The sequence below is a fragment of the Hylobates moloch genome, unplaced genomic scaffold, assembly GCF_009828535.3.
Source record: "Hylobates moloch isolate HMO894 unplaced genomic scaffold, HMol_V3 SCAFFOLD_3, whole genome shotgun sequence".
NCBI lineage: Eukaryota > Metazoa > Chordata > Mammalia > Primates > Hylobatidae > Hylobates > Hylobates moloch.
This window is the reverse complement of record NW_026652278.1, coordinates 30,122,471-30,138,293: the sequence shown is the minus strand read 5'-3', so window position 1 is coordinate 30,138,293 and position 15,823 is coordinate 30,122,471. Positions and strand designations below refer to the sequence as shown.

The 15,823-nt window shown below is 56.1% G+C and overlaps 3 protein-coding genes across 7 annotated transcripts in view; 1 reads left to right on the top strand and 2 right to left on the bottom strand.

The window, feature by feature from the left end:
• The window catches only part of PDCD11 (programmed cell death 11), a 51,591-nt gene extending 48,810 nt beyond the window's left edge, over positions 1 to 2,781 (top strand). For all 3 annotated transcript variants that reach the window (XM_032178616.2, XM_058436048.1, XM_032178608.2), the window contains 3 exons: positions 373 to 526; positions 982 to 1,147; positions 1,868 to 2,781. In XM_032178616.2, coding sequence (XP_032034507.1) covers positions 373 to 526; positions 982 to 1,147; positions 1,868 to 2,039 — 492 coding nt within the window. In that variant the 3' untranslated portion in view covers positions 2,040 to 2,781. The remainder of the gene's footprint in view (positions 1 to 372; positions 527 to 981; positions 1,148 to 1,867) is intronic.
• Positions 2,782 to 3,261: 480 nt separating this feature from the next.
• On the bottom strand, positions 3,262 to 8,967 carry CALHM2 (calcium homeostasis modulator family member 2). Of its 3 annotated transcripts, XM_032178632.2 has the most exons (4): positions 8,714 to 8,967; positions 7,508 to 7,626; positions 5,844 to 6,556; positions 3,262 to 4,056 (listed from the first exon to the last, which is right to left on the bottom strand). In XM_032178632.2, the coding sequence occupies exons 3-4, from the start codon at positions 6,396 to 6,398 to the stop codon at positions 3,640 to 3,642; spliced, it is 972 nt and encodes a 323-aa protein (XP_032034523.1). In that variant the 5' UTR covers positions 6,399 to 6,556; positions 7,508 to 7,626; positions 8,714 to 8,967; the 3' UTR covers positions 3,262 to 3,639. The 3 variants fall into 3 exon arrangements, with proteins under 3 accessions (XP_032034523.1, XP_032034534.1, XP_058292032.1); XM_032178643.2 differs by lacking the exon at positions 7,508 to 7,626; XM_058436049.1 differs by lacking the exons at positions 7,508 to 7,626; positions 8,714 to 8,967 and adding an exon at positions 7,117 to 7,181.
• A 2,932-nt stretch (positions 8,968 to 11,899) lies between these two features.
• Positions 11,900 to 15,396, bottom strand: CALHM1 (calcium homeostasis modulator 1). Its single transcript, XM_032178593.1, has 2 exons — positions 14,845 to 15,396; positions 11,900 to 12,385 (listed from the first exon to the last, which is right to left on the bottom strand). Exons 1-2 carry the CDS (start codon positions 15,394 to 15,396, stop codon positions 11,900 to 11,902), a joined length of 1,038 nt encoding a protein of 345 aa, XP_032034484.1.
• Positions 15,397 to 15,823: the final 427 nt, after the last annotated feature.

Sequence of the window (15,823 nt, the reverse complement as noted above, 5' to 3'; positions counted from 1 at the left end):
GAAGGGGCAGTGGACCACTGGTGTGTCTGCCTTGGGCTGCTGGCAGGGCATCACAGACAGAAGGGGACGTCCCGGCCCAGTATCCGCTCTGGCGGCTCTCCTACTCCCCCTTGTCATTCTCATGTTCTCCTAGGCTAGGACTGCTCTCCTGTGGGTGCGGATCAGCAGGAATCCCCTCCATCGTATTGTGCCTGTCCACTGTGCCCTTCTGTGAGCCTCCCTCCCACTCCTCTCAGGTCTCTAGCATTAGGCCCTGAGAGTGATTTGGCATCTGGGACCCCAGGTCTAGCTTCTTGTGAGTGTTGCTGCTTGTCTGTCTTGTGCCCTCTGTAGTATCACACTCTCCTCAGCGCGCCTTGTCTTTTCCCACAGGAAGCTGGTGAACTCTACAACCGGATGCTGAAGCGTTTCCGGCAGGAGAAAGCTGTGTGGATCAAATACGGCGCCTTCCTTCTGCGGAGGAGCCAGGCTGGGGCCAGTCACCGCGTGCTGCAGCGAGCCCTGGAGTGCTTGCCTAGCAAGGAGCGTGAGTGCTCATTCCCAGCTCCTGAGCCCATGAGCACTCCAGAATCGGGGAGTAGGGAATGGCCATGGCATTGCTTCCTTGAAGTCAGGAGAGCCTTGTGAGGGCTTTCCTCTTGCTGCCTGTCGATTCTGTGCCCCTGAGCCTAACAGTGCATGTTACATTTCAAATGCCAGGCTCCAAAAGATGGAGGAGCAAAACGCAGTTAGCACTAGTTCTGTTGCCCCTGGGATCCCCCACCTCTTCTGTGCCCAGAGAGTGGTGTGTCTGCAGTGCCCATTTGTGTATTTGGCCCCAAACCCACCCTACCTTCCTTTTGGGTCTTTGTCCCTCTTGTCACAACCTGGGTCTTGGGACCCAAGAGCAGGGAGTCAGGCGCACGCCGACCCTGCGGAACACTGTGTTGTAGTGAGGGGGCTGTCTGCTTGTTGGGTCTCTGAGCCGTCCTCTCCCTGCAGATGTGGATGTCATTGCCAAGTTTGCCCAGCTTGAGTTTCAGCTGGGGGACGCAGAGCGGGCTAAAGCCATTTTTGAGAACACGCTGAGCACCTACCCAAAGCGCACAGATGTCTGGTCGGTCTATATCGACATGACCATCAAGCACGGCAGCCAGAAGGACGTCCGGTGAGTGGGGCAGCTGGCCAAGGCCGAGTTCCTCAGGGGAGGGTGTGGTAAGCACTGGTCCCACAGCAGCTTTCAGCATCCCAGTCCTCTTACTTGATCTAGAAAACCAGTTTGAGGTGATGCCCCAGGCCCAGGGACATTCACTTCTTCAACTTCTCTTTCGGCCTCAAAGGCCAGCATCTGGTCTGTGTCTGAAAGGAGGTAGCCTCGTCAAGAGACCCGAGTTTCTCTCATAATTAACACTGTTCCTGGCTCTCATTGTAGACCACTTTCACAGGCATTCTCTTGCTTTTGACCCCAGCATCTCCACAAGACAGGGAGGGTTTAGAGATGAGTAGACTGAGGTCCAAAAAGAACAGGTGCTTCACTCAAGCCCTTCAGTGAGCTGAGCTTTTCTCATAGAAAAGCTCACTATGTATGTTTCTCACTGTTGTGTCCCCCATCCCAGTAGCTTTGTCCTGATCACTGTGTGGCTTTAGGCAGGGAAGTCCCTTACCATCTCTGGGTGTCCATCTGCTCATCTGGAAGATGAGGGTGGTAGTGCCTCTTCCCAGGGCATCATGTGAGTTCGTCATGGATTAATAAAGATAATGGTAGAAGTGGGAGTCCTGGATGGGAGAGGGTCCTGGTTCCAGGGCTGAGAGCAAGAGGGTGAGTGCTAGGCAGGAAGCATGTGGCCTGGGACTGAGAGGCAAACGTCACTCTGCTTTTCCTCAACAGGGACATCTTTGAGCGGGTCATTCATCTGAGCTTGGCCCCCAAGAGAATGAAGTTCTTCTTCAAGCGCTACCTGGACTACGAGAAGCAGCATGGCACTGAGAAGGATGTGCAGGCAGTCAAGGCCAAGGCCCTGGAGTATGTGGAGGCCAAGAGCTCAGTGCTAGAGGACTAGTGGCAGGCTGGCTCTGTGGGACACTGTCAACAATGGGCCAGCCCGGCCCCACCTCGAGTGCCCTGGGCACTTGGAAAACTGTTACCTCAGGACTCTATTTAAATGCTGCTTTTTCTGCATTTAAATAGAGAATGGGGGAATCCTGTCAGGATGAAAAGGAATTTGAGATTTTTTAAATTCCTCTTCGCTTGCTTTATTTTCAGTACCAACTTGTTATCTTTTTCCCCTACTTGGGGATTGTGGGCAGCAGGCCCCTGGACTCCCAGAAATGCTGAGGGTCCCTCTTCCAGGGGAGTTCCCTGGGGAGCAAGGGTGTAGGGGCTACTCCCAAGGGTCTTGTGGTCAGGGTCCTGCTTTGTCCCTGGCAGGCTGTCAGTCCAGCCGGAGGGGGTCAGTAGGCTCCAGGGAGTGGGCCCTCCCCTCTGATCTTGGAGTCTCTGGGCGTTCCTTCAGCCTCAGCCTCACTGGTACCTTCTGGCCTTAGGGGAGGCTATGAATCTGGGATAGGAGGACAAATTCAGAGCCCAGAGGGGAAAATGGAGAAACCTGGGCTGCTGAGGAAAGCCACGGGTGTTGGCGTGAACTGATGATGTCTCATCCCACGCCCACTATGGCCACATTACCTAACCTCTCCATATCTGGGCTATTCAAGGTCTTGGAGGCCAGCACAGACCCAGCTAGTTGTTGAAGCCAGTTCTTTTTTGGCTTGGTCATGAGGGAATTAAAAGTTTTCTCTGGCAGAGCTTTAAGTGTCCTGAGAGCTTTTCCATGGGAAATGACTGAGTCATATGCCAGGAAGCCGGACAGGGCCAAGGGAGAGCATCCAAAGGTTCTAGAGGTGGGGCGGGTGGCGGGCAGGGATGGGAGGAAGGAGAAGCTGGGGCTGGCCTGCTTCTTGGACGTGAGCACTAGGTTACAAGAGCTAGTTCTGGCCTGCCCACTGAGCACAGAATCATCTGACTCGTGAAATTTCAGACTGTTGCCTTCTGAGAAAGGCCCGGCTTCATCTGTTCCCCACACCAAATCAGATAATAGAACCCAACTGCAAAGAGATCATCAGCCCCAGAGCCTTCCCCTGGGTTGAACCCCTGGCACTCCCTGTACCCTCCCTGCCACCCCTGTGGGCCATTTTAGTCCTGTCCCCTTCCCTAACACAGGGCATAGGATTTGGGCCTGGCCCTATGACCACCAGCCTGCTGTGGCATGCCCATTCAATCACGCAGACACCAGGCTAGTCCTTTTAGTAAGAAAAACTTTATCAAAAATTTAAATATATAAAATAAGGCCAGAGGCTGCCCTGGAGGCCGCTTCCCAGTGGTGCACTGCTGCGCTGGGTGTCCCTATGCAGCTAGACACATGTTAACTGCATAGAGTACCATAAAGGAGCCCACTGGTGAGCTTCACTGTCACCTGGTCCTGCTGGCTGGGGCTTCCATTGTCTACTGGGTCTCTCCACACCCCAGATTGCCTTGTGGTCCTTTCCCCTGGCCAAGAAGATGCAGTTTTTAAAAAATCCTCTTCTGATATGGATGTGAGCAAGCAGTGGGGTTCAGTTTGGGACCAAGTAGTGCCATTTACAAAGAGCATGGGAAGCAGCTCCTTAGGAGGCGAGCAGGGCCATCTCCACGTTGTCAGGGGCTGCACCGTTGCCTGCCAGACCCTGGGCCCACTTGTGCAGGCGGCTGTAGAGTGGGAGGCCCTGATTCTCACGGTACAAGTAGACACCGGTGATGGCATTCCACTGTGGCCGTGGCTGCGTGCCTTCCACTGGGAAGTTGGCAACGAGTTCCTCATCATCCTTGTTGAGCGCCACAAAGCCAAAGAAGCGGCGCACATTGTTGGCAGCGAGCACCCGAGAGTGCACCTCGGCCGTGCGCTGGAACAGCTGGTCCTCATTGGCACGGTACTGTGCCCAGTAGGCCTCCTGGCGGTAGCTGAGTGGCGAGCAGTAATGCTTGAGGCACTTGGTCAGGAACACCAGGATGGCCACCACGCCGATGAGCAGCCACCCAAAGAGCTGGCCAGAGAATGGGCACAGTTCAGGAGGGGCGAGGAACTGCCTGAGCCTTACCCCCCGGAGCGAATGGAAAAGGAGCAAGTTCCACTTGTGTAAGAGAAGCAGGCCCTTGTGGCTGTGATTCCATCGCTTCCTTACCCCCTTTAACTCACACTCTACTTGCCTGTGTTTTTTGCTGCCACCCCTGCAACCTTAAGAGCACCTCCTTCCCCTGCCATCATCTCAGGCCATCAAAACCCAGCTCAACCTGCCAGGCTCAGCTCAGATGCCACCTCTGGGAAACCTTCAAAGGCCCTTCTGGGAGCACTTGTGCCTTCCCTAAATCTCCCGTGGCCTGGTTCCTCTCATCACCATCTGCCTTGTTTGGAGGACACACGTGCTTGTCTGAAATGCTTGGAGGGTAAGGACAGGCAAGGTCATCCTTGTTTCACCACTTGCTCCTGTACAGAGATCTGGGGGCATTTGATCAGCATCAAATAAGTATCATTTCTTTGTCTACCATCTTCCAGCTCTGGTGCTGTCTCCAGCCTTTTCTCTATTTACGTTTCTTTTTCTTTTTTTTTTTTCTTTTTGAGATGGAGTCTTGCTCTGTCGCCCAGGCTGGAGTACAGTGGCGTGATCTTGGCTCACTGCAACCTCCACCTTCCGGGTTCAAGCAATTCTGCCTCGGCCTCCCAAGTAGCTGAGATAACAGGTGCCCGCCACCACGCCTGGCTAATTTTGTATTTTTAGTAGAGAAAGGGTTTCACCATATTGGCCAGGCTGGTCTCCAACTCCTGACCTCCAGTGATCCACCCGCCTTGGCCTCCCAAAGTGCTGAGATTACAGGTGTGAGCCACTGCGCCCAGCCTCTGTTTACATTTCTTATTTACCCAGAGAAGAAACCTTTTAGAAAACCTGTGCTCCCTTGAGGTCAGGAGTTTGAGACCAGCCTGGCCAACATGGCGAAACCCCATCTCTACTAAAAATACAAAAATTAGCTGGGTGTGGTGGCTGCGTGCCTGTAATCCCAGCTACTCGGGAGGCTGAGGCAGGAGAATTGCTTGAACCCAGGAGGCGGAGGTTGCGGTGAGCCAAGATCGTGCCACTGCACTCCAGCCTGGCAACAAGAGTGAGACTCCATCTCAAAAGAAAAAAGAAAACCTGTTCTCCTTCCTATCTCTCCCTCACCCCCTGCTTCTCTAAGTTAACACTTGCAGCTGAGATTTTCTGCTACTTCCCAGTTCTCTTCCCTTGCCCTCTGTCCCTTGACCAACCTCCTCTCCTTCAGAGCCCAGCTAAGGCTCAGGACGCCAACTGCATCTTCCAGACTCAACACTCCATCCTGACCCAAGGGACTCCCCTTAGGTCAATAACACTTGAGGCTGACTCAGTGCTTGGCTGGGCCCTTCCTGGGATAGGAATGTGTTCATCCCCAGAGCCAGCCACACTCCACTGTCAAGGGCCCATGCTCAATCTGGCTGGGGTAAGGGGCTTATCTGTGATTGGAATTGCCCAGACTGAGCCAGAAGAATGTTCCTTTAATGTTTAAAACTAATTTGGTCATATACAAGTGAGACTTACAGTAAAAAAAAAAAAAAAAAATTGATAAAACTCTATCTTGTTTGTGTCTGGAATTGGCCCTTGCCCCACCATGCACCAGTTAACCAGCCCTGATACCTAACGCTAGTGCTTTCCCACAGACCTCAGCCCCTGAGGACCAACCCCAGTTTTAGCACTAGGCCATCCCCGGACCTCCCACCAGCCACCACTAGGGAAGAGGAGCTTCCCTTTGCACAGCTCCTTACCTGGGACTCATACCTGAGCCTGCGGCTGACCTCCTCCCGGAAGTCTGACAGGTTGTCAGGGTTCTCCTTGCAGGGAAACCTGGCCAGGATTTCGGTGGCGTGGGCTGATGGGAAGTGCTCTTCCCTGGCCGTGAGTGAGGAAGGGTCCACGAACTCACTGAGAGCACAGACATAAGCCTCACCACGCAGCAGGGAGATGACAGACCAGGTGACGGGGGCCACAGCCGCACGGCCCAGGATGGAGCTTAGAAGGAGGAAGGTGGGGGCGGCGGAGCAGTTCTTGGTCCTCCGGTGCTGGCACTCGGCCACGAGGTTCCAGGTGTGGTTGTTGAGGATGATGCCAATGATGAAGAGCACCAGGGCGGGCACGCCGATGGCCGCCAGCCCGTACAGGTAGTTCCGGGCTGGTGAGCAGGGGCAGTGAAAGGCCACCACAGAGAACAGCTCCTGGCTGCCCACCGTGCCCAGTGCCACCAGGCCGTTGAAAATCATCACATCCTTGCTCTTGAAGAAGAGTGACAGGAAGCGGAAGTTCTCTGCGATCAGGGCTGCCATGGCGACAGTTGTGGCGGGGTGGATTGCAGGAGAGGAGGCAGGAGGAGACGGGATTGATGGTTGCTGGTGGTACTAGGAAGGGGCACAGGCTGGGAGACGCTGGACGGCAGGGTGTGGTTGTGCTATTTTATCCCCAGCTGTGGTTGGCCTGGTGTTTCCTGTGGAGCAGATGACCGATAAGTGTTTCCCTCTGAAAACCAGGAGTTGAGGAAGATGCTAGTTGGGACAGGCTGGGGAGAAAGGAAGGACTGCAGGGCCCCAGGGAAGTGACAGTTGCCACTGTTCACTGAGTTCCTCCAGGGCGCATGGCACCCCTCATTTCCCATCCTCACAGTCCCACGTCGAGCTGTGTGCCCGCCGTGCACTAGGGAAAGCGAAGGCTTCCTGAGGACGAGTGGGATTCAAGCTTGGGTGACCTGCCTCAAATGCTTAGGTTCTTTTTGCCACCATGAGCTTCTCCTGGGGTAGGGCTTGGGGGTGGCCCATGGTGCTAGTTCATGTGGGGCGCTGACCAGCTTTCCCTCTGGGAGTCCAGGTGGTGCACATTAGCAGAGGGGCCAAGGACTCCCTGGATCCAGGGCGTGTCCTTAGGGCCTCAGCCTTGAGGGTGTAAAGGCTAGAGTGAGTGTCCGGGTGGATAAGGGACTTGGACAGGATCCTGCCGTGTGGGCTGGGGTGGGCACAACAAGACGCCAGAATCCCTGGAGTTCGCAAGGACCTTATCTTTTTGGAGACCTCAGGGTCTGATCACACTTCATGACTGTTCTCTGGGCCTCAGTTTCCTCATCAGTGAAAAGAGGATAAATCATCCTGACCCTTGCTCTTTCCTAGGGATGTTGGAGGGAAAGAAAAGAATAAAAGATGCCTGATTGTGCTCTGTGTGAAACTCTCCATCTCTCTCACCCTGTCTTGTCTTTGGGGTGGCGACGATTCTCCTGCCTGCAAAGATCAGGGAACTGAGACCTGAAGAGGATCAAGTGCCTTGCTGAGGCCAAAGAAATACAGAGGTGCCACAGCCGGACCTCTAACCACAACCTAAGGAGACTTGGGAAGTGGACAAGGGTGATTCTGCACTAAGTGAACCCTCTTTTTTTCTGACTCCTACTGACCTTGCCGTATCCATCCACGAGTGTCCCGAAGAACCTCCTCTTCCGCAGCCGTGACCCCTCTCCTATCCAGCAGCCTCCCAGCAGCCCCGCTCCACCCCGCCTGCCAGCAACAGGAAGCCCTGGTGAGAGCAAAGGCTCAGAGGTGCCACCAGCTCATCCGGAGATTATTCTGCCTTGGTCTGGGCTGCAGCGACACTGGCAACCTGCCGGGAAGTGGCCACGGCCTCGGGCAACAGCGAAGTTTAGCTCAACTCCCTTCCCAGCCTCCACCCACACAAGCCTGAGAGACAGGCCAGGGTGTGGCCCCATGTCCTCCCCATCTGGAGGGTGAAAAACAAAAGTCCCCAGGCCAGAGGAAGCCAGGGAGTGGAGGGATGGGGTGAGCGCCAGACACAGAGGGACCTGGCCCTGTTCCCTTCCATGCTTCATGGAGGGATCACCCCTTCTAGATCACCCCTTCCGTCCCCGCCAAGGAAGGCTGCCAGATGGGCTCAGGCAGAGCCATGTGGCCATGTGGACTCCAAGAAAAGGAGAAGCTGGAGGAGGAGGACCAGGAGAAAGAGGAGGAGGAGGAAGAGGAGGAGGAGGAGGGGGAGGAAGAGGAGGAGGGGGAGGAGGAGGGGGAGGGGGAGGAGGAGGAGGGGGAGGAGGAAGGGGAGGAGGAGGGGGAGGAGGAGGGGGAGGTGGAGGAGGGGGAGGAGGAGGGGGAGGAGGAGGAGGAGTTGGAGGCTGATTCTTCCCCCACTTCACAGCCTGGAGCTTCCAGCCTAACTTCCTGGGAAAGGCAGTTTGCATCACTGCTGGGGATGAATGGGTTAAAGTCGGCCCCCTCTGCCCCATCCTTTTCCCTTCTTGGCTTCTAGGCTCCTAATTAGCTCCCTGTGGAGGCCCTGGGTTCATAAACTGGCTCGAAGTGGGGTACAAGATACCTGCACAGGTTGGGTGGTGAGCAGAGGATGGGCCAGGCCATCTTCTGAGACCACTGCCCCCAGGCCAAGGATGGGTCACATCCAGACCCCCCGTGGGACCTCCTCCAACATCAGTGACGACAGGAGACCGGCGGCTCGGGGAGGGGCAGGACTGCTCCCTGCTCAACCGGGTGGGGGGAACCTCAGCTAGGGGCCTCTCTCCCTCTGGGCAGCGTGGGACCGGCCCCACCATGCTCCGCTGACACCTGGCACACCCCAGGGAGGGCGCCTTCCTTACCTGGGGCCAGCTGTGGGCACTTGTGGCCATGGCCTCCTCGGGGCAGGACTCTCCAAGTGGCCTCCAGGAGGGCGGTGCAGGGCAGCGGCAGCCTCAGCCGTTCCCTCCCGCTTTTCTTCTGCACGGGGGCCTGGGGCTGGTGGCGGCTTCAGACTAATCTAACTCCAGAAAAGAGAGAAGAAAACAGTGGGATGGAGTCTGCGCGCCAGTGAGTGGAAAAACAGCCTCCTGGCGCCACCAGGCAGAGGAGGGCGGGCCCCGAGGGCGGCGCGAGAGGAGAGGAGCCGAGAGGAAGTTGAGGTGCCTGTTCTGCAGCTGCTGCGCGTCCCACCGACCCGCTGCTCACCGTCACTGGGCCGTGCTGGCCCTCCGCCCTCGGCCCCGACCCGGCCCCGGCCGTGCTCCACACCAATGGGACCAGTTGGGAGGGCCACGTGGGGGTGTGGAGGCATTGGGGAGATCTGACCTAGACCTGCCCCCCATGACAGTTTCAAGAGCACCCCACGTATTTGACCCCCGCTGGGCAGAAGCTACCGAAGGAGACCCCGCGAGGGTCAGGGCAGGGTGTCGTCAGACCCGCGCTGAGCCCTGCAGGATGCCCAGGGCCAGGGCCCCACCCTCTTCTGGCCCTTCTCCCTCAGAGTTGTCCATTGACTGGACAAACCATCCCCAATGCTGGCTCTTTGACCCATAGTCAGCTAACTCCCTGGGACCTGCTTCGGATCCCTGGAGGGCTGAGGATTGAATTCAGGAGCCTAGGCATTCTCCGGGGCCTGCAGGCAGAGCTCCAACTGGTGGGTTAAAGTTACAAGGAGGCAGGTTTCTGAAGGAAGCCCTGTGTAATAATCAGAGCTGCCCAGCCTGTATCTAAAAGTGGTCAAGATGCGGGCTGAAACGTCACGGGTTAGGAATGCTGCAGAGGAGAGTCTACGGACAGGCTAGATGACCCTTAGCATGGAGGGAGAGGACCCCCGACATCTGTCAGCTCTGCAGTGCTGGTGGAGGGAGAGGACCCCCGACACCTGTCAGCTCTGCAGTGCTCGTGGTTCCGCCATGGTGGAGCTGCCGAGTGACCTGCTGGCCTCCCTAAGCTGGGCTTGACCATATGTAGGAAGGAAAGAAAAGGTACCAAGGTTTGCTTGTTTGTTTATTTGTTTGTTTCAGATCCCAGCATGTGCTAAACACAGTCCCAGATCCTTCCCTAAAAGTTATCTTCCTCTATCTTCACCACAATCCTGAAAATCAGGTCTTTTTTAAAAAATATTTTTTTCATTTAAAAAAATTATAAATCTTTTTCTTCTTCTTCTTCTTCTTCTTCTTCTTCTTCTTATTATTATTATTATTATTATTATTATTATTATTACTTTATAGAGACAGAGTCTTGCTATGTTGCCCAGGCTGGTCTCCAACTCCCAGGCTCAAGCGATCCTCCCTCCTTGGCCTCCCAAGTGCTGGGATTACAGGCATGAGCCACTGTGCCTGGCCAAGCAGGTCTTCTAATATCCACTTTATAGACAGACACACTGAGGCTTAGAGTGGCTGGGTGACTTGCCACAAGTCCTGCAGTGCTGGTATTTGAACTCAGGTGTGCCTGACCCAAAGCTTTGCTCTCCTTCACATTTGTACCTCCTGATACCTCCGGGCCTTCTCTTCCCACTGGAAGCACCACTGCCCACCAACATACACCTTATTTTTTGCTCATTCTAATCCTCCCCAGCTTCAGAGCCCATACCAACTCCTACCTCCTGGAAAAGCCCTCCCAGCCCACCTTGGCCCACAAAGATCTGAGCAACTCCTCCCAAATAATTAAGAGGAGGGAAACTGGACCCCAGAAGTGGGAATAGAGGGAAGGATGGATAAAAAAGGATGGAATCATGCCAAGATCAAAATGAATTCTTAGATGCTTGGGACTTACGTCTCAGAGCTGAGGGCGGTGCTGAGAAACCTATCTGTACCTCTGTTTCCTCCTCAACAAGATGGAAGCTCGAGTGTTTGTGTTGCTGTCTCATCCCTGCCCAGGGGAGGAGGAAGGAAGTCCTTAGGTTCAGAAATCAACAAATACATTAGCCACCCTGTGCTGGGTGCCTACCCTGTGCCATGTGCGTTTACACAGAGCAACCCCATGATGGCGGGCAGGGGGTGCCTCATCCTCATTGTATAGGTGAAGAAACGAAGGCACAGGCAGTGATGCAGCTGGTCCAGGGACAGGGTTTGTGAGTGGTAGAGACACCATTTGACCCAGTTCTGTCTCACTCTGGAATCTGAGCTGCTTTCCCTTTACGCTGCTCTCTTCCACCCTCATCCCATCCGGGCTATAGCCTCGGAGCTCCTCTTAGCCTCTTAGAACTCCATCCCCAAGAGGTGGGGTCTTTGAGAAAAATGGAGAGACTTCAGCTTCTGTGTCTAACTTCTCAAGCCTTGGGGATGGTCTGATTTCCCCCTGAGACCTGGATGTGAGGGGGGTATTAAGGTGGTTTTCAAAGACCCCTCTACAGGAGGACTTTTGTGCTTGGTTGGTACTAAATAAACACGCAGTCCACCTGGACAATTGTCACGTGACCCCCATGGTGACCACACACTCTGGCCTCTTCCATGTGAACCTAGCTTCTGACATCTTGTCTCATTGCCTGTCACCCCAGGTGTGTCACACCAGGTAGGCTGTGTGTCATGTCCTTATGGACCTGCCCCAGCCCACCCAGTCTCACCTAGGACACGCTTGCCCAAATCAGAGGGCTCCCACTTCATGAGACACCTGGATGATTCCCACTCCCCGAGCCCTGAGCATAAAGCAAGAGAGGTACTGAAAAGTCACAGATGAGAATGGACCCTGGGGCAGGGATGTCTGTTGAACCTGGGAGAAGACGGTGAACATCAGCCTGGGAAGGGCTGGGCAGAGGGGAGCCATCAGTCCCTGTACCTGCCATGACAGTTCTGACCCCTTTAGACTAATACTGCTCATGGGCCCACTGCCCTAGGGCCATCCAGGGCAGTGTCACACCTGAAGGCATCAGATCCCCTTCCAGCTCCAAATTTCCTGCCTCCAGTGGGCAGGCGAGTGCTAGGGAGTGTGGATCTGCCTAGAGGAGTACTGCCCAGCACTGAAACCCTTCCTTGTTCCACCTGGTTTGGGAGTTGGAGGGGCTGTGGGCTCGGATCCCCGTTCCTGCCTCTTCAGCTGGCCACGCCTCACACTTTGCTGAAGTAAGTGGCCACCTCCTTACGCGGAGGCCGGGGCCTGCCCCCAGCCCAGCCATTGCCCATCAGCGGTGGCTCCTCCTGGCCCAGCCGCAGAGGCGGTTTGCATTTGTGCCAGCTTGTGAGCAGCTTGTTCATGGTGCCTTGATCCGTGATGCCACGCAGCTTCTCCCTTTCCTCCTCTGCACCATCGGGGGTCGTGGGGGCAGCTGCGGAAGCAGGGGCCGTGGCCAGTGTCCCATGGGTGTGACCCAGCTCCAGGTCATGGTTCATGGCCTCGAAGAACTGCTGGATGCAGACCTTGGCAAAGGCCTTGGCGTGCTCTGTGCACGTCTCGTCGAAGAGCTTGCGCTCGATGTCGATATAGTGGGACCAGTACTTGCTCTTGAGGAAGGCGGCCTGCGTGAAGCAGGGCCGCACAGAGCGCACCACGAATGCCAGCAGTGTGGTCAGCAGCACGAAGGACCAGCCCAACGCCTGTGGGGAGACGAGAGAGAGTCACGGGGCACTGTCCTTGGCCCTCTGAGCCTGTTCAGACTCCCAAAGCACTCTCTATGCCAGTGCCTCTAGCGCAAAGAGCACAAATTGGGCAAGTGAGCTTGCCTCTTGGCCTCCGTTTCCTCATCTGTAAAATGGGCATAGAAATTGAAATAATGGAGATAGGTGCACCTCATGGAAAGAAGATCATGTGGGTAAAGCACCCACCATGCTGGTGGGGCACCCAGGGCCCAGAAGTTAAGTGGGCAGACCCTGGAGTTAGGCTGCTTGGGTTTGAATGCTGTCTCCACTACTTACTAGTTGACTAGGAGCAAAGCACTCAACTTCTCCGTGCGTCAGTTTCCACACCTATAAAGCAGCTGGTGGTAGCACCTATCTCAGAGTGTTGTTGTGAGGACTGAATGTGATAAGCGTAGTGCAGTTCCTGGTACCCAGTGCTCAGTGACTATTAACCATTACTGTCGTGCCAATAGGCCCTCACTTACTTACTGTGCCTCTTCTTTCAGGAAGCCTTCCTTGATCTCCCCAGGCCATAGTGGCCCATTTTCCTCTGAGTCCTGAACCTCTCCTTTGGCTCCTGGTATCGTCACCAGTGCCAAGTGAGCACCTCCTCTGTGTCGCTTCTGAGCTGGGCCTTCAGGGGTCATGGAGGCGAATCAGGCAAGAACTCAAACTCTGCGCTGAAGAGCACCCTGTGCTTGGTTCCAGCTCTGCTCTGTCAGCTCACTGCAGGGCACGGGGCAGGATGCTCCCCTGGCCCATGCTTCAGGGTTATGCCCCAGCCGCACAGAGAAGCATTTGGGCAGATCAGGACTGGGGTTGAGGGCAAGCCCAGGTGCCTATCATGGGGCCAGGCAGGTCGTGACAGAGCACACAGGGTGGGGAGACACTGAGCATGTGCACAGGCTGGGGGCACCCCAGGCTGTTCTAGGAGTACATGCGGGCCCGGTGGGGCTGGATCTTCTGGATTTCCAACTTGGAAATCTGATTTTTATGTGAAAAATTCTGATTTTTATTTTAATTTTATTTACTTTTTTGTTTTGAGACAGGTCTTGCTGTGTTACCCAGGCCGGAGTGCAGTGGCACAATTACAGTTCACTGCAGCCTTGACCTCCCAGGCTCAAGCAATCCTCCCACTTCAGCTTCCTGAGTAGCTAAGACTATAGGCGTGTGCCACCAAGCCTGGCTACTTTTTTTCTTTTCTTTTCTTTTTTTTTTTTTTTGAGACAGGGTCTCACTATATTCCCCAGGCTGATCTTGAACTCCTGGGCTCTAGCAATCTTCTTGCCTTGGCCTCCCAAAGTGCTGGGATTACAGACATGAGCCACATCGTACCCGGCCCATTCTGGTTTTTAGAAGATGCCAACAAATTCTAAAGTTGAATCTAGAATTCAGTCTCTGAAGGCCAAATGAAACGTGTATAGGCCAGGCAGCCTGTGGCCTCTGGGGCCCACTCAGCTTATGATGTGGTGGCTTAAAGGTCAGGTGGAATGACAGCTGCCAAGGCTCTGAGGCCGGGGATGATGGGATGAGTGCCCACAGGAGAGGAGGCACAGGTTAGGGAGGAGAGGGAAGTAGAGTTCAGTCGGGATGCTCAGAGCATGACATTCACCAGGGCCATCTGGGTGGTGATAGAGGCCTCCCAGGAGAGAGGCCCCTGCTAGGGTGGGAAGCCAGGGGTGTCTGGACTTGCCAGGGCAGAGCGTGCGTGCTTCTCCAGCCCTTGCGGGGCAGGCTGGCCCCAGCCCCTTGCCCTGACAGCACCTGGTCTGCCAGCTGTGAGGGCAGGCTGCCTGGGTGGTCCTCCCCACATGGCACTGACTGGGTTGGAGAAGGCCTGAGAGGCTTGGATGGGTGAGCATGGAGGGGCAGAGGATGTGGGAGTAGGGCTGGGGAGGACCCTCACTCTGGCTGACCCGTCAGTGGTCTCTCCAAACTGCCTTTCCATCACATCCCAACAGGGCCTCTCTCTCACCCATGCACCCCCTTCCAGGACACCCTGGTCCTCAGCCCCCACTCCCCAGCAGGGAAGCACCAGATGGGGGCATTTGCCAGGGAAATGTACCCAAATGGCCTAGCCACCCACTGGCCTCACCACTGCCGAGGCCCGGAAGAGGGAAGGCATGCAAATTCCTCCAGCTTCCAAGCTCAGAGATCAGGATGGGGATGCAGGTCCACTCTGGGGACCTCAGGACAGGGGTCAGGCCCACTCACCAGAAGCCTCTGGACAGAGGGAGCCAACGCACGTTCTCCGGATGGCCCTGGGCTGAGGGCAGACGCGTGGCTCTGCCTTCAGCCTCAGTTGGGAAGATGCCCCCCAACACCTCGGAGCTCCACCTGAGCAGAGGCCCCATTTTGAGAGGTAGGGGGATAGGGCCCTCCCAGAGGGACCTTGATCTGCCAGGGAGACCCAGCGTGAGGCCATGCGGCCGCCTCACCTGGGAGATGCAGCGGAGGTAGCGCACGGCCACCTCTCGGGCCAGCAGCCAGTCCCCATCGTAGATCTCAGGGCAGGGCACCCGGGCCAGCAGGCGGGCGAGCTCAGGGGCAGGTAGGCTGGGTGCCAGGCTGCCGTTGCCCAGTGTGGTCACGGGCACAGCAGTGCAGAAGGCACAGAGGAAGCATTTGCCATCGAGTAGTGTGACGGCCACCCAGACGACGGGCGCGATGAGGGCGCGCTGGGCCATGGAGCAGAACATGTAGCGCAACACAGCGGGGTCCTTGGCCCGGTGGCCCGGCGGCCGCTTCCACTCTTCGGCCAGCATGGACACGTTGTTGTTCATGACCAGGCCAAGCAGGAAGAGCACCAGGGGTGGCGCCAGCAGGATGCCTGCACTGTAGGCCGCATTGTAGCCCGGCAGGCAGGGGCAGTTGAAGTCGAAGGCCGAGTACATCTGGGCACTGGCCAGGGCCATGATGCCACAGATGCCATTCATGAAGGACTCCTGGTTGGACTGCAGGAACTGGAAGATCATCCGGAACTTGTCCATCGTGCCCCCTGCGGGGCCTGGCCTCCTCTTCCCAACTCACTGCTGCCTCCAAGAGGGCCCCTGCTGCCCACCCTGCCCACTGGGTGACCACCTCATGACTCGCGCTCTCCTGGCTGGGACCAGCAGAGCTCAGAGCAGAGGCTGAGGTCACTGTCGCTTTGAGGAATCTTTAGTCAGGTGCTGGCTGAGAGGGTGCAGATTGACCAATCCTGTGGGTCCAGCCAGGGCTGTGCCCCTCCCTCCTGGGCTTCTCTGTCTCTGCAGCCGCCTCCACCTCCGGCGCTAGCACCTGCTAGAGACCAGCTTTCTGTGAGTGTGGGAGGGAGGCAGGGAAAGGAGGGAGAGAAGGCTCAGACACAGGCTGGGAAGGCATTGTCTCCAGCAGGGCTGGAGTTTGGAGAGTCCAGGGCTGCTGCAGGGGCCTGAG

Bases quoted from the DNA above. Each gene is read 5' to 3' on its own strand.
- CALHM2 (XM_032178632.2), bottom strand. From the start codon at position 6,398: ATGGCAGCCCTGATCGCAGAGAACTTCCGCTTCCTGTCACTCTTCTTC. The intron at 4,057-5,843 runs GTAAGGAGCTGT...TTCTCTGGCCAG, and splicing joins GGCTCAGGTATGAGTCCCAG to CTCTTTGGGTGGCTGCTCAT.
- CALHM1 (XM_032178593.1), bottom strand. From the start codon at position 15,396: ATGGACAAGTTCCGGATGATCTTCCAGTTCCTGCAGTCCAACCAGGAG. The intron at 12,386-14,844 runs GTGAGGCGGCCG...GTCTCCCCACAG, and splicing joins ACCTCCGCTGCATCTCCCAG to GCGTTGGGCTGGTCCTTCGT.